The 17784-nt window shown below is 38.7% G+C and overlaps 1 protein-coding gene across 1 annotated transcript; it reads right to left on the minus strand.

The window, feature by feature from the left end:
- Positions 1–162: 162 nt before the first annotated feature.
- Positions 163–15220, minus strand: acta2 (actin alpha 2, smooth muscle). Its single transcript, XM_059324131.1, has 9 exons — positions 15173–15220; positions 10378–10553; positions 8392–8520; positions 7314–7424; positions 5704–5788; positions 3834–3995; positions 3547–3738; positions 2275–2456; positions 163–939 (listed from the first exon to the last, which is right to left on the minus strand). Exons 2-9 carry the CDS (start codon positions 10504–10506, stop codon positions 796–798), a joined length of 1134 nt encoding a protein of 377 aa, XP_059180114.1. The 5' UTR covers positions 10507–10553; positions 15173–15220; the 3' UTR covers positions 163–795.
- Positions 15221–17784: the final 2564 nt, after the last annotated feature.

Below are 17784 nucleotides of genomic sequence, written 5' to 3' on the forward strand. Positions count from 1 at the left end.
ATCTTTGACATTAAGGGGTAGTATTTTTTTTTTTTTTTTAACTTCAGGAATGTGTTTTATGTGGTCTATTTATAGAACACACTCTTTAAGGAGAACTGGGTCTTATGGGTTAAAACATGAATCAGAATGATCATTAAAATAGTTGAAATAAAGAGAAAACAGTTTTCTTGTATGAGAGCTCTTTATTGTCTTCGTGGGCCAATCATCTGTCACTTCCATCACGCGGCGCACGCTGTTACAGACAGTGACGTGAGGCCACGCCTCCTGTGACATCATCGTTACACTGTGACATCGACATGACGTGCTCAGCGATGGAAGATAACACCAGCGGGAAACATTCAAGCTTTATTCATCAAAAATAAAAACACTCTGACGACAAACAGTACCGACATAGGGGGGCGGGGCCACGGGTGGAGCGAGGGGGCGGGGCCACAGGTGGAGCGAGGGGGAGGGACAACAGGTGGAGCGAGGGGGGGGCGCCACGTTCACAGTTTGACGGTGAGCAGAGGGGGATGATGTTTTAGCTGAAAATCTGAAGATTTTCTGATGAAGTTCTGAATAAAGTCAAAGGTTCAGCTCCCCAAAAACACATCATTCCGGTTTACCAACTTTCAGAATAAAACATTTACTTTAGCATCTTCCTAAATACCAAAAAACACAAAACAGAACCCGTTGACTTCCTGCTTGTGTGGACCTGTGGGTGTTCTGGGGACCTGCCGTGGGAGCTGTGTGCTGGTCGTGGTGCTCAGTGAGGACTAATAGAGGAGGGGGGGCTGCAGACTGGGTCTGGGTCTTCTAGAAGCACTTGCGGTGGACGATGGACGGCCCCGCCTCGTCGTACTCCTGCTTGCTGATCCACATCTGCTGGAAGGTGGAGAGAGAGGCCAGGATGGAGCCGCCGATCCAGACCGAGTACTTCCTCTCTGGGGGGGCGATGATCTGCAGGACAGGAACCAGATATTATAGATTATGATCTTCAAATAAACTGATATTATATGATCAATATGATAATCTATAAATATTGGAGACAGGGCTCTTTCACTGAGCTTCCTTAACCCATAAGAACCCATGGTGACACCCTTGTAACAAACACTTTAAATCTTCTAGAATCTCAGATTAAAGCCATTTAACAAGTCTAACCCATTAATAGTTTGTCCTGTATTGCATTTCACTTCTTCTGACCATATTTATTGTCACAATTTTGATATATGTTATGGAGATGCAAAGAAAAAGGCAAATTTGTGTTTCTGTAAGCAGAAAATGTCTAGTTTATTTATTTTAAAATAAGAAATATATAACACCCAATGTAACGTTTATGTCACATCACAGATTTAGGGCTAGTATTTTTTTTTTAAAAACACCATAAATGTGTTCTATGTGGTCCACTTGGTCTGTGGTATGTCCCCATAATGTTCCTTTAAGGATATTTGGGTCTGGGTTCTTATGGGTTAATGCTATATTTTAGATAGATAGATAGATAGATAGATAGATAGATAGATAGATAGATAGATAGATAGATAGATAGATAGATAGATAGATAGATAGATAGATAGATAGATAGATAGATAGATAGATAGATAGATAGATAGATAGATAGATAGATAGATAGATAGATAGATAGATAGATAGATAGATTACTTCATTCATCCCCGAAGGGAAATTCGGCTGTCACAGCAGTTCGGTATTCAAGTACAATAAAATACAATAAAATACAATGGAATAAGATACTGAGGTAGCAATAGAAAAAACAATAGAAAAAAACACAGAATGGAACAAGGACACTTAAGAGTAAAAAAAATCAGTTGGTATTTTGGCAAGATGATGGTAATTATAATTATACTGATGATATGATGGCAACAATGCTATGGTGACTAGACGGTATATAATTGTAATAATAGTACAGTATATATTATATAATATGTAATAATAAATAAATAGTAACAATATAAAATAAAATAAACAAATTATAAATAATTAAAATAATTATAAATAATTAAAATAATTATAAATAATTAAAATAATTATAAATAATTATTAATAAAATAATATGATATATAATATATAAATATATATAATAATAATAATAATAATAGTAATATAATAATAAATAATAATAATAGTAGTATATTACAGTATATAGTAATAATAATAGTAATGTCAGCAACAGTATATATAATAATAATAATAATAATAATAATAATAATAATAATAATAATGATATATATTATTATTATTTTGTTAAATGTTTGGCTGGAGGTGTTTCCTGTGACTGACCTTGATCTTCATGGTGCTCGGGGCCAGAGCCGTGATCTCCTTCTGCATGCGGTCTGCGATGCCCGGGTACATGGTGGTCCCTCCAGACAGCACGTTGTTGGCGTACAGGTCCTTACGGATGTCGATGTCACACTTCATGATGCTGTTGTAGGTCGTCTCATGGATACCTGCCGACTCCATACCTGCAGCAGGAAGGAGACCACAGGTGAGACAGAACCTGAGCTCTCTGCTCCGGTTAGAACGGACTATAACGGTGCTTTTGGTGGACGGTCTGTGTGGTTTCTGCTGGTATGAATGCTCAAACCAACTCTGGTGCCGACCAAAGAAAGTCTTTTTAAGCCTCATATATTCTGTCCAATAGGTGAAGGACATTTGCTTAAAATGCTTGCTGCACATGATAAAGCACAGTGGAAGTAAACTACACTAAATGAAAAACTTCACCACTAAATCCCACCAGACTTTATATGTCAAAGGGACCTAAATGTCCAGCAGGTGGACAGACAGACAGACAGACAAAAGGTTTTTAGTAGAGCCGGGACTTTAACGCGTTAATTAGGATTAATTAATTACACAAAAATTAACGTGTTAAAAAAATTGACGCATTTTAATGGCAGTTATTTTTGCACGGCGGAACGTTTCTCCCTGGATGAGTTTCAGGAGGAGCGATTATACTGGAGCACCAACTAGCGTTGATGAGTTGAGACAACAACAAACCACAGTGAACATGAAGGAAGAAGCTGATGAGACCTTTGGTTGGCCCCGTGGATGATGGGACATTTAGTTACTAAAAACCAACGGATGGAAGCGTCCATAAGAGCATGGTTGTGTTGCTAGGCAACAAGGAATTCACATATCACCATAGCAGCACATCCAGCCTCAAGTAGCACCTCAATGCTAAACATATAGCAGCTAGCGGCTAGTGTGCTAGCTAGCGTGGATTGTGTTTTACTTCAAAAACCAAAGTATTCTAGTTTACAGAAGGTCTACCTACCTATAGGCTACCTGGATTTATGAAATGTACTTTATTTATAAATATGCTATTGCTACACTTAATGGCAAAAATGTCACTGGTCTGTTGGACTTGAACAAAAATAAACAATATTTTTGTTGCTTCAGCTTATGTATTCAGTCATTATTCAATGGTATACTAAAAATCCATGTGAAAAAAATGACTTCTCACTGTTCTCAGGTCAGATATTTACATGCGATTAAAATGCGATTAATTTAGATTAATTAATTTTTTTAGTTGTTTTTAGGTGTTTAGTGTCTGACCGATGAAGGACGGCTGGAACAGCGTCTCCGGGCAGCGGAACCTCTCGTTGCCGATGGTGATGACCTGTCCGTCAGGGAGCTCGTAGCTCTTCTCCAGAGAGGACGAGGTGGCCGCCGTCCCCATCTCATTCTCAAAATCCAACGCCACGTAGCACAGCTTCTCCTTGATGTCTCGCACGATTTCCCTCTCCGCTGCACACACACACACACACACACACACACGGCGTGTCAGTCAGATGATGCTGTGTCACCATGGCAACATCAGACCTGCTGGGGACAGCTGGTACCCGTGGTGACGAAGCTGTAGCCGCGCTCTGTCAGGATCTTCATGAGGTAGTCGGTGAGGTCGCGGCCCGCCAGGTCCAGCCTCATGATGGCGTGAGGCAGAGCGTAGCCCTCGTAGATCGGTACGTTGTGGGTGACGCCGTCCCCGGAGTCCAGCACGATACCTGCACAGAGACGCACGGGTCACGGGGGATTCTTCTTAAATGTGAAAATGTGCAATTTAGTAAAAAACTGGGATAAATTCCCGCAGACACCATATTGAGTAATCGACATGCAAAGAGCTCAGAAACACTCACTCACTGTGGGCCTGGACCAGTTTAGACATTGACTTAGAGAAATAATTCAAAGTTTAAACGAGTTGGGACTTTAACCCTGAATAGGGCACTTATTGAAATACTTTCAACTTCAAAATGGGTCCCCGTGTCTCTCTGTTTGGTCATAGAACCACATGGATTTCTTCCAGCCAATCAGCAAAGACCAGACTACGTCACAGACAGCGACATCATGACATTTGACCAATCAGTATGATAATAATATAATAATATTAACTTTACCTCCAATGTAAAAATGAAAAATGTAGAAAAAAAATCTACACGAAACAGTTGTACAAACAAAAAAATATATATATTTCGAGAAAAAAGTTGCAAATCTACTAGATTAAAGTGGCAAATCTGCGCAAAAAGTATATACTTTCAATAAGTGCAAATTTCAAAGTGCAAATTTTAAATTTCAACCCTAGAGAATATTGGAGGAAAGTATACATACTGCCAGAATGTGGACTGTGGAATGTGTAAAAAAAACCCATACAGACCAGGGGAGGGGGGTAATATTTTGAGAAAAAAGTTTACGAGATTAAAGTGGAAAATCTACGATAAAAAAATGTGCAGATTTATGGCATTTAAAGTGGTGAATCTGCTGTAAATCTGCAACTTTTTGCGGAGATTTGCCACTTTAATCTAGTAAAGATTAAAGTGGCCCCCCCGAGATTTAAAGTGGTGAATCTGCGAGAAAAAAGTCGTTTTTTTCCCCACTTTTTTCTCGTAAATCTGCAACTATTTGCGCAGATTTGCCACTTTAATCTAGTAGATTTGCAACTTTTTTCTCTAAATTTATATTTTTTTTGTTTGTACGACTGTTTCATGCAGATTTTTTTTCTACATTTTTCATTTTTACATTGGAGGTAAAGTTAATATTACTATATTATTATCATACTGATTGGTCAGATGTCATGATGTCACTGTCTGTGACGTAGTCTGGTCTTTGCTGATTAGCTGGAAGAAATCCATGTGGTTCTACGACCAAACAGAGAGACACGGGGACCTCATTTAGAAGTTACCAAATATAGTTCTTTGCCAGATAAAGCAGTTATTCTCAACCTTTTTGAGTCGCGACCCCCATTTTAACATGCATGTTGTCCTCGACCCCCGCTCACTGAACACAATCTCACACGCAAAGTTCAGAAAAAAAGAAACAAAATTACCAAAAAAGACACAAATTGACCACAAAATGATCAAAAAAGACACAAAATGACCAAAAAGACACAAAATGACAAAAAAGGAAACAAAATGACCAAAAAAAGACACAAGCTGACCAAAAAAAAGACATTAAATGACCAAAAAGACTAAAACACATTAACACATGAACTCTTTAACACAGTGGAGACAGAGCTGACTTCCTAAATGATTTGGCGACCCCCAGAAATCATCTCGCGACCCCAATTAGGGTCCCGACCCCAAGGTTGAGAACAGCTGAGATAAAGGGTTAATTGGCCAAATGGCAATAAACGTTAACATTATTGACTCCTCAGGCTGCTGGTCAGAACTGAACACACGTTGCTGCAGGAAGGAAAGAGAAGAAGAAGTGTGGTCCAACCTGTGGTGCGTCCTGAGGCGTACAGGGACAGGACGGCCTGGATGGCCACGTACATGGCCGGAACGTTAAAGGTCTCGAACATGATCTGCATATTAAATAATATCAAGATATCAATCAACCACTGACACATGGACTTTACATTAGTATTTAAACATATTGATCAGTAGAGCCTCAGTAAATAGTCTAGACGGAATTGTCCAAAAAGTGAAAGTGAGGAGCATTTATGGGTACAAGTCAGGAACCGGCTTACTTTACTTATTTCAAGGGTGCAGAATCCCCAGAAAAATGGTTCCCAATATATATATATATATATATATATATATGCAAAATACCAATTTTTAAGGTGAAATTAAGCATTATTTGTGTCATTTTTTTAAGGCTGACATAAATATTCAATCAGTATCACTTTTAAATGTTCCAGTTGGTATTTTGCATATATATATATATATATATATATATATATATATATATATATATATGCATAAAAAAGGCACTGAGCCTCCACTATATCCTTGCTCTGACTCTAGACTATAGATCCAGAAACTTAATTTCCTCATCTTTGATTTCCTACTTACAAAAAAACTAAGGGGAAATGGTCCAATGACTGAGCAAGATGGGCAATTTGGCCGCCATATTGATATACAAATGAGAAGGTCAAAAACTCAAAATTTCGCTTGGGAACCATTTTTTTGGACTCAGCACCCTTGAAATAAGTAAAGTAGGCCGGTTCCTGACTTGTACCCATAAATGCTCCTCACTTCTTAGAGGAGGCCTTTATTCTGAAATCCGTCTAGACTAAAATGTTTACAATCAATTATTTTTAAATCATACAGGACTTCATATAGTACTAGTTTTATTGTTATTACTGATTGACCTTATTATGGTTCACCGTACTATAATATAATGTATATTCAGTAGTACTCTGAGTATTGTGAGTAGTTCTATGAGCACTGTGATTACTATCAGTAGTATGGTGAAGTATTTATTGTTATTGTTTATTGTTAAAAAGATCCCCATTAGCTGTCACCAAAAGTGGGAGGAGCTAGTCTTCCTGGGGTCCACAAGACAAAACAAACATCACTTAACAATTAAACATTGTAGACATTATTATATACGTCATCAGAAATCATTCCGAATAAGTTATTACATTCATATCTATTACATTAATTCTCACTTTCATACAGTAAATATGTTAATTCACTACTCACAAATTTAAATAGTGCATTCTCAAGTAATAATTAAAAGATACTTTACTATTCAGTTCACGTATATTCAGTGGGCAATTATTCCAATAACTGATAGCACGATCAATAACTGTTCTCTTTAAGGCATTTGATTTTGGACATGGTAACATCATGTGACCACCATTAGCTGACCTTGTCTCATAGGAATGAACCTGATCACATCTGACAATCTGGTTAAATAAGAAAACAGGTTGAAAAGAATAGACAGTGTTTCTAAAAGATGTTGTTGTATTACAGGCCAACCTGTACTCTACCATTAACCAGGAAGGATACTGATGGTGTTTGTTCTTATGGAACCATGTAAAACCAACCTGGCAGTAGTATAATGAGTAGTACTATGAGTACTCTGAGTACTGTGAGTAGTACCTGAGTCATCTTCTCTCTGTTGGCTTTGGGGTTGAGTGGAGCTTCAGTCAGCAGGGTGGGGTGTTCCTCTGGAGCCACTCGCAGCTCGTTGTAGAAGGAGTGGTGCCAGATCTGACCAATCACAGAGCAGAGACTTTAATCAGCTACAGATCTGACCAATCACAGAGCAGATACTTTAATCAGCTACAGATCTGACCAATCACAGAGCAGATACTTTAATCAGCAACAGATCTGACCAATCACTTTCATCAGGATTAATAATCAGCATGCAGTCTCATTTGGAAGTATTGTCAGTAAGTGTTGTTAGATATTTACACACTAACAGTCACGTTGAGGATCATGAACATTAGTTAGCCTCCTTCTGTTCTGGTGAGACTGAGACTGAGGGATTAAATAACATTTATATGGCGCCACAGGAAGGAGTTCTTAAACCAGGAAGTAAGTTAGCATGTTAGCGCCCTGGGCCATGCGGATTATGAATGGATTTTTGGCTAGATGCCTAAAAATAATGTCTGTGGTTAACACCAGCTGAAGAGATGGTCACGTTTTGTTGTATAACATAAAACAGGTGAAGTAATCCCCCCACCTTTGAATTTAGCATTTGTAGCGGCTAAATGACACTACAGGGACATTAAACGTCCTCCCACTGGATACGGACAGGAACTCTGTCTCTAGTGGCGTTTTTCATATATTAGGTTAATAAACAATGAATTACTAGCTTCTCCAACGGTTGGTTAGCGTGTCAGAGAGCATCTGAAGCTAACAGTAGCGACTTTGAAGTCATGCAACCGTGGGGTAGCTAGCTATAGCATAATGTTAGCTTTTTACTTCTGTCTGCTGCGTCAACGCTTCAAACTGCATAAAAGTGGTGTTGATTAATGGAGATTCTCCTGCTGAACAGAACGTGTCAGCATGAATGTTTGCCACAGAGATTATTTTCTGCTATGATCCAAAATCCCAGAGGCTGATTCTCAATAGACCCCGTTGTGATGCTTCAGGGTTGGACTACAAATATATGTCATTTTATTTCCTCTTGATAATATAAACAGTGAGTGTTATTAATATGAGGGTGTCAGACCTTCTCCATGTCGTCCCAGTTGGTGATGATTCCGTGTTCGATGGGATATTTCAGCGTCAGGATTCCTCTCTTACTCTGAGCCTCGTCCCCCACGTAGCTGTCCTTCTGCCCCATACCCACCATCACTCCCTGAGGGACAGACAGGCAGAGAGACAGACAGGCAGACAGAGAGAGACAGACAGACAGACAGGCAGACAGACAGAGAGAGACAGATAGACAGACAGACAGACACAGAGAGACAGATAGAGAGAGACAGACAGACAGACAGACAGACAGAGAGAGACAGACAGACAGACAGAGAGACAGACAGACAGGCAGAGACAGACAGACAGACAGACAGACAGAGAGAGACAGACAGACAGAGACAGACAGAGAGAGACAGACAGACAGACAGACAGACAGACAGAGACAGACAGACAGACAGACAGACAGAGAGAGACAGACAGAGAGAGAGAGAGAGACAGACAGACAGACAGAGAGAGAGAGAGAGACAGACAGACAGACGGGTCAGTTTTTGTCATCATAAATAAATCATCATAAATCATAAAAAACAGTGTAGAATATTAATTTCTGTGTATTTTAGTTACTTCAATGTGTCTCTGTGGCTACAGTGTTAGCATTAAAGGGCTCATCCCAATGTTCCCCGCTCGTTTTTTTCCTAAAAAGGGTCCTATGTTCCCGCAATCTATCAGCCTCTACGGTCGACTCTCTCTCTGGCCAGCAGACCATCCTCAGCTCAAGCAGCACTAAACTTACTTTCCTTTTTCCTTCTATACAGCTCAAGCGATGAGGACACAGCCCAATGGTGCATTAGCTTTACCCACCTCAGTCTGCTGACAGTTTGAAATAACGTAAAATCAGCAGTCAGAGGGGGAAACATAGAACTGATGCTGTAAAATATGGCATGAGGCATGTGCCAGTTTAACCCCTTGACGTGTTGCACTACAAAAAGGCCAATCTATGAAATAAGTTAAAATGTGTAACATATCTATATCAACAGCCTATATTGGTTGTTTTAGGACTAATCATCTTTGTGTCCTTATGTACAATAAAGTGAGGAACAGTACAAGGTACACATTTAACAGCTGAATTGTTACAAAGATATAAATAACCAACAAAAAAAAAAAAGGAAAAGTTCAAAGCAGCTACTTTCTGCTTACTTTGCAGTTCATTTTTGGCTTTTTAAATAGGGTTAGGGTTAGGGTTAGGACTATTTACCATGGAATTTGGCACTAATGGTGGAAAAAGTAACAGACTGGGGAACATAGGACGCTTTTTGGAAAAAGCAAGGAAAAAGGGTCCTATGTTCCCCAGTCTCATACAAAGAGGAGAACATAGACACACTCCCCATTAACCCTCTATGGTACGCATTATGATGCCAGTTAGGAAAAATATGTTTGGAGTGTTTTTTTGTCTTAAAATAGACTAAATAAACATAATCTGAAGAAATGTCATAGTCATTTTTTGGGAAGGTTTTTGGGTTTGTTGCCCCAAAACGGTGCACACATTCACATCATTTATTTAATAAACATGTGTAAAAGATTCAGTAGCTTCAATGCGTAACATTTTAAATTTAATAACATTATAAAAGGAACTTTTTCAACTGGTTTCCTGTCTGAATTTTGCTTGTAGGCAACATTGAACCATTGAAATTAATGTCTTGAACAGTTTAAGTGGATGAAACTATCAAAAATAAAGGTCACCTACGGTGCAAAGCTGTTTCCTTCAGAAAAGTCTGCAAAAAAGGGTTTCAGTATGGCCTCCTGGCGGTCAAATGATGACAAATTAAAGCATTGCTAGTGGTTCCCTAGACTCTCCCCCTTTTTTTAAAAGTATCGCATCTTTCAAAAACCTGTATTGTAGAAATTTGACAGGCCAAAAAATGTGTATGTTGCCTGAGGGCAACACCGTACCATAGAGGGTTAAATGAGCATTAGCATTAGCATTAGCATTGCGTCCCCTGCGTGTGGACCAATCAGCTGTCACCTGGTGGCGGGGCCGGCCCACGATGGAGGGGAAGACGGCTCTGGGGGCGTCGTCTCCGGCGAAGCCCGCCTTACAGAGACCGGATCCGTTATCACAGACCAGAGCGGTGCTCTCCTCATCATCACACATGGCTGCAGGGGGCGCTGTGGGCCGGACAATCTACACACCGAGACGCACTGCACACACACACACACACACACACACACACACACACACACACACACACACACACACACACACAGGAGGGGGGGGGTTAGTCATTACTGGATGATTTTAATGTGCTCACAGCGTGGGACTTTTTATTTAATTTCTGTATAAATGTTTTCACACCCTGAACACAGATCAAATAAGTAAAATGAAAAAAAAATCAATTCAATTGAATAAAAACAAATAATAATATTATTATTAATAATAATAATAATAATAATAATACAAAATAAAATAAAATGAGTTCTATACATGAAAAATAAACTAAAAAAAAATATAAAAGTAAAATAAAAAATAAAAAACAGCCAACAACCAAAGGACAACCATATAATATAAATATATGAAGAAATAGACATGAAAAAATAAATGTAAATTAATTTACCTAAATTATTAAATTCTAAATATTAAATACATAAAAAACACACAAAACAAATGAGACCTTTATATTTAAATAAAATGTATATTCATACAATAATATGCTCTGTTATCTAAATAATGTAGTGCAGTCTTCCAGTCCTGTCTACATCCTGTTGGCTACATGTTATAATGTGAGTAAAGATAAAAAAAAGTGTGTTTGATCAGCTGATTTACAGAAACATCTGAAACCTCTGATGGTCCAAAACACCAAACATGGAGCTGTGAGGTCTGCAGGAACAAAGCACTCTGGGAAAACTTCCTAATTAGGTCATGGAGCGCCGTCCTGCCTGTGTTTGGTATGCTCTCTCTCTCTCTCTCTCTCTCTCTCTCTCTCTCTCTCCCTCCTGTCTGTCTGTCTGTCTCTCTCTCTGACCCGTCTGTCTCTCTGTCCAGCAGTGAGACAGACGTCCCTTCAGACCATATTTAGTCATTAAATCTGGGAATCAGATGTTTCTGTGCAGGAGCCTGGCAGGAGAGCGTGGGCTCACTGGGCCCTCAGTCCAGTCTGCTGCTGCTCTCTCCTCATCTAATAATCAAATATAATAAATATATAGATCTTAAGATGTAAATTGAACAGTTTCAGTATGTAACGTACAGATGCATGTCAATTTTAAACACACCCGGAGGTGGTTTTAGGAGCTCCACAACCTCCACACATGAAGCTAACGCTCCCTGTCTGATGAGTCATTTTCATCAAAAACAGCTGATTGAAGTGTGAACTGTAAACAAGCTCAGACAGGGAACACTTTCACATATTATCAGATCATAAACATTCCTTTATCAGCATCCATCATGTCAGATAGAAGCTGTTTGTGCAGAAAGACGCTACATTTTATTACATTTCATATTTAGCCTGGTTGGTTTCGATGCCAAAATGACTGTTTATGTTTAGTTCAAAATCAAACATCAATCAAACATCATGTTTTAGGTTAGAAATTGCAATAATGGGTTATAAACAATGTGTTTAAGTTGAGTTAAAGAGCAGAAGAGAAGATAAGGGAGGATGATAGATGGTTCAGGTTTTACTTGGTTAGGTTTCAGTCTTTAGTTTTTGTTTTTTCAACATTTACATTGAAAAAAGTGAGAGAGAAAAGGAGGAGATGATAAAGTGAGAGAAGAGAGAAGAGAGGAGGACCTGGCAAAGATATCTCAGAGACACATTTTATACCAATGAACTGTTTCCAGCTCATAGAAAAGTTTCTGAACATAAAGTTTAGGGAATTTTAAATGAATCAGATCTCATGTCAGCGTTTCTGATGATCAGATGATTTAATGGCTAATTCATATTTAACTAAACATAGCTTTAACTAACATACGCTCACTGAAATAAAGTTGCTTATTTGAACTAAAGCTGTTATGTTTCGTTAAAAAGCCAAAGTTTCTTCACAATTATGCTACAAGACTACTTCTCTGAGGTTAGTTATGAAAACTTCCTGGTTAGGCGTTTTATTATTAGACAGTTTAAAAAGTCAGATAAATGCATGTAAATGACAAAAATTAAGTCATTACGAGGACCACGTAAACAGGAAGTGACATCATGGAGGTCAGGTAAAAACACTGAAGTTAAGTCACGTTACGTAAAATAACGTCGCTGACTTTTGTTTTGACACGTGACACAAACGGCGGTTTGTTTTATTTATATACAGTCTATGGTTTGACCTTTTTAATCTAATTGAGCTCTTTATATTATTTATTGATTGATTGATTTTGTATTTTATGTTTTCTATGAGTCTATTTGAGCTTTATTTTTATTTTTCCGTCTGCGATATTTAAGGAAGACAAACGTAAAAATTAGATCAACTTTTTATTCCTCAAAAATCCAGACACAGTGATTAAAAAAATATAGAAATACATAATCAATAATTAGATAAATAGAAAAATATATTTAAATAATAAACAAGAAAATAGTTAAGTTAAGAAACACTTTTAAATTAACACAAGAATTAGATAAATGAAATAATAGCATAAATATAAAAATAACATAAATGTAACTTTGGCTGGTGTCCAGCGCCCCCTGCTGGCTGCATGTTTAACTGAATCAATTAAATAGTTTTTAACATCAGGAGCTGATTATTATCAATAATAACAGTTTAATATCTTTAGAAAATTAAACCATGAAAATCTAAATTCAACATTCAAGCTTTTAATCATAAGTAATCACATTCTTTTTTTTTTTGTCTGCTGTTTCACTTTAAAAAAGATTAAATGATATTTCAGGATAATAATTAAATGCATTAAACATGAGTGTTCCTGTGGTTTGAAATTAATAAAACTTTGAACTTCTGCGTTTTTAAAATATATTTGAAGGCAACGAAAGCTTCGTCTCAGCACCAGCAGACAGAAACCACCTCAACACCTCACATTCAACACAACTCCACTCAAAATATTCAAACTATTAACAGCCACAGTTTGAACACAAACATCAGCAGCTCAGAGGAGAAAAAGATCCAGAAAACATATTTTACACACACTAAAAACAAACATCATAAAACATCATAAAACATCTTTAAAAACTAAAAACACACTAAAAACAAACTGAATAAAACATCATAAAACATCTTTAAAAACTAAAAACACACTAAAAACAAGCTGAAACTCTGCAGAACAGAAGGAACTAAAAACAGTCATTTAATGAATGGAGTCTGGTGGGTTTGGTTCTAAGAGCCAGCAGGTGCAAGATAAAGGAGAGGAGGAGAACAAACTGGGAGAGGAGGAGAAGGAGCAGTGGAGGTTATGGAGAAGGAGGCAAAGGGAGAAACAGATGTAAGACAGGGAGGAGGAGATGAAGGAGATGAAGGAGAGCTTTTCTACAAAAACAACTGAGAGAAAGATGATGGAGGAGGAGAAATGCACCTGCTTAGTTCAGCTGAGAGGAGAGGAGGTGATCCAAGAAGGAGGAGGTGTTAGAGGTGAGGAGGTGAAATGATTTTTTCTACATTTACATCAAAAGGAGGAGAGAAAGGAAGGGAGGTGTAGAGATGGAGAAGGAGGTGAAAGACAAATCCTTCAACGGTTAAAGTGAGAGAAGAGAGGAGGGGGATGTAAAAGGAGGTGAAAGAGGAGGTGAAATTATGATGATGATGCCGGAGACCAAAGAGGAGACAGGAGAAAACTTGCAGGAGAAGTGAGGAGGTGAAATGTGGCCTTTAAAGAGGAGGTGAGAAAGTTCTGCCACCTTTACACTATGAAAGGAGGAGCAGAATAAAGGAGGTGAAGAGATGAAAGAGGAGAGAAGAACCTGACAGATGAGGAGGAAGAGAATTTGAAGTTCCAGGAGAAGAGGAGGTGAGAGGAGCAATGTCAATAAGAAAAAAGACGTGATGCATTCTCCTCACAGTTAGAGTCAGAGAAGAGGAGGTGATGGAGATAGAGATGGAGATGGAGGAGTTCAGGAGGAGGTGATGAAGGAGGTGAGACAGAAAAGTACATCTAACAGACACTTTTTCCTCTTTCACACTGAGAAGAGAGGAAAGGAGGTGATGGAGGAGACAGGAGAGCTGATACAGGAGGTGGAGGAGACAGGAGAGCTGATACAGGAGAAGGAGGTGATGGAGGAGACAGGAGAGCTGATACAGGAGAAGGAGGTGATGGAGGAGACAGAAGGAGAAGGAGGTGATGGAGGAGACAGAAGAGCTGATACAGGAGAAGGAGGTGATGGAGGAGACAGGAGAGCTGATACAGGAGGTGGAGGTGATGGAGGAGACAGAAGGAGAAGGAGGTGATGGAGGAGACAGAAGAGCTGATACAGGAGAAGGAGGTGATGGAGGAGACAGAAGAGCTGATACAGGAGAAGGAGGTGATGGAGGAGACAGGAGAGCTGGTACAGGAGGTGCTGGAGGAGACAGAAGAGCTGATACAGGAGAAGGAGGTGATGGAGGAGACAGAAGGAGAAGGAGGTGATGGAGGAGACAGAAGGAGAAGGAGGTGATGGAGGAGACAGAAGGAGAAGGAGGTGATGGAGGAGACAGAAGGAGAAGGAGGTGATGGAGGAGACAGAAGGAGAAGGAGGTGATGGAGGAGAAAAGTACATCTAACAGACACTTTTTCCACTTTCACACTGAGAAGAGAGGAATACAGGAGGTGGAGGAGACAGAAGAGCTGATACAGGAGGTGGAGGTGCTGGAGGAGACAGAGGAGCCGGTCCAGGAGCAGGAGGAGCAGGAGGTCTTACCGTGGCGGTGCAGGCCTGAGGAGGTGCGGGGCGGGGCAGGACAGAAGTGAGCGTCTGAAGAGCTGCGACTGAGTTTATGAACCCTGCACCTCCTCCATCCATCCCTCCATCCCAAACATGGCCCGGGCCTCCTCCTTCCCTCCCTCCTCCTCCTCCCTCCCTCCCTCCTCCTCCCTCTCTCCCTCGCTCCAGTCCTTATAGGGCAGGCCCTGAGGGAGGCAGCCAATCAGACGGCTCACGGCGCCGCCAGACTTTCTCCCATCATTCAGAGCATTCCTCCACAATATTTACTCTCTACTCACAGTCACACTGTACCCTCAGAGGGAGTACTCCTGTACTGCAGTATGAAGTACTAGTACTACAGTAATAGTACACTGTGGTACTCTACTGCAGTATAAGTACTAATAGTACACTGTGGTACACTACTGCAGTAACAGAAAAACAGTTAATTATACAGATATAATTAACTGTTTTTCTGTTACTGCAGTAGTGTAGAGTAGATATCATCAGAATATTATGACTCATGCATTAATCTAAGAGCAGGATTTAAGTGTTAAGCTAATTTATTAACAAATGATTAGAATAATTCTAATCTGCTGATCATTTTCTCTATTAATTGATTAAGTGTTTGGTTCATAAAAACAGAGAAAAAAGCTTCACATTTACTTTACAGAGTTTGAAGTGACACAGTAACATGTTAATGTTACCTTTTTCTATTATTCTAATCAATTCTACACTTTTCAGTGTTAACATTACTTTTTCTATATTTCTTACTTTATATGTATATTTTATGTAACGTATATTTTATATTTTATTATTATTATTATTATTATTTCATGTTATATTTTATTTTTATATATATATTTATATATACTATATATATTTTACATATTGCTGATTTTAATGCAAACATGACTTTTTCAATGTTGACATTAGACATCAGACTTTATAAATTATTAAACTCTTCATTTTATTCAAATGCTTACATATTTCTGTTGCAAATAAAATTTATTTTATCTACCGTAACAATTACTAGCTACGTGTAGCATAAGATGCTATGCTAGCTAATAGTTCCCACCACTTCCTCCACTGTTTGTAGCTAACATAAGCTAACTAAACAGCTAGCATAATGCTGGATTTGAGATGAGTAAACAAATATTAGCATAAGATGCTATGCTAGCTAATAGTTCCCACCACTTCCTCCGCTGTTTGTAGCTAACATAAGCTAACTATAAACAGCTAGCATAATGCTGGATTTGAGATGAGTAAACAAATATTAGCATAAGATGCTATGCTAGCTAATAGTTCCCAACACTTCCTACGCTGTTTGTAGCTGACATAAGCTAACTAAACAGCTAGCATAATGCTGGATTTGAGATGAGTAAACAAATATTAGCATAAGATGCTATGCTAGCTAATAGTTCCCACCACTTCCTCCGCTGTTTGTAGCTAACACAAGCTAACTAAACAGCTAGCACAATGCTGGATTTGAGATGAGTAAACAAATATTAGCATAAGATGCTATGCTAGCTAATAGTTCCCACCACTTCCTCCGCTGTTTGTAGCTAACATAAGCTAACTATAAACAGCTAGCATAATGCTGGATTTGAGATGAGTAAACAAATATTAGCATAAGATGCTATGCTAGCTAATAGTTCCCACCACTTCCTCCGCTGTTTGTAGCTGACATAAGCTAACTAAACAGCTAGCATAATGCTGGATTTGAGATGAGTAAACAAATATTAGCATAAGATGCTATGCTAGCTAATAGTTCCCATCACTTCCTCCGCTGTTTGTAGCTGACATAAGCTAACTAAACAGCTAGCATAATGCTGGATTTTAAATGAGTAAACAGATATTAGCATAAGATGCTATGCTAGCTAATAGTTCCCACCACTTCCTCCGCTGTTTGTAGCTGACATAAGCTAACTAAACAGCTAGCATAATGCTGGATTTGAGATGAGTAAACAAATATTAGCATAAGATGCTATGCTAGCTAATAGTTCCCACCACTTCCTCCGCTGTTTGTAGCTAACATAAGCTAACTAAACAGCTAGCATAATGCTGGATTTGAGATGAGTAAACAAATATTAGCATAAGATGCTATGCTAGCTAATAGTTCCCACCACTTCCTCCGCTGTTTGTAGCTAACATAAGCTAACTAAACAGCTAGCATAATGCTGGATTTGAGATGAGTAAACAAATATTAGCATAAGATGCTATGCTAGCTAATAGTTCCCACCACTTCCTCCGCTGTTTGTAGCTAACATAAGCTAACTAAACAGCTAGCATAATGCTGGATTTGAGATGAGTAAACAAATATTAGCACAAGATGCTATGCTAGCTAATAGTTCTCACCACTTCCTCCGCTGTTTGTAGCTAACATAAGCTAACTATAAACAGCTAGCATAATGCTGGATTTGAGATGAGTAAACAAATATTAGCATAAGATGCTATGCTAGCTAATAGTTCCCACCACTTCCTCCGCTGTTTGTAGCTGACATAAGCTAACTAAACAGCTAACATAATGCTGGATTTGAGATGAGTAAACAAATATTAGCATAAGATGCTATGCTAGCTAATAGTTCCCACCACTTCCTCCGCTGTTTGTA

The sequence above is a fragment of the Centropristis striata genome, chromosome 21, assembly GCF_030273125.1.
Source record: "Centropristis striata isolate RG_2023a ecotype Rhode Island chromosome 21, C.striata_1.0, whole genome shotgun sequence".
Lineage (NCBI taxonomy): Eukaryota > Metazoa > Chordata > Actinopteri > Perciformes > Serranidae > Centropristis > Centropristis striata.

Bases quoted from the DNA above. Each gene is read 5' to 3' on its own strand.
- acta2 (XM_059324131.1), bottom strand. From the start codon at position 10,506: ATGTGTGATGATGAGGAGAGCACCGCTCTGGTCTGTGATAACGGATCC. The intron at 8,521-10,377 runs GTGACAGCTGAT...TCTGTCCCTCAG, and splicing joins TGGGCCGGCCCCGCCACCAG to GGAGTGATGGTGGGTATGGG. The intron at 5,789-7,313 runs GTACTACTCACA...TTTAATATGCAG, and splicing joins ACAGAGAGAAGATGACTCAG to ATCATGTTCGAGACCTTTAA.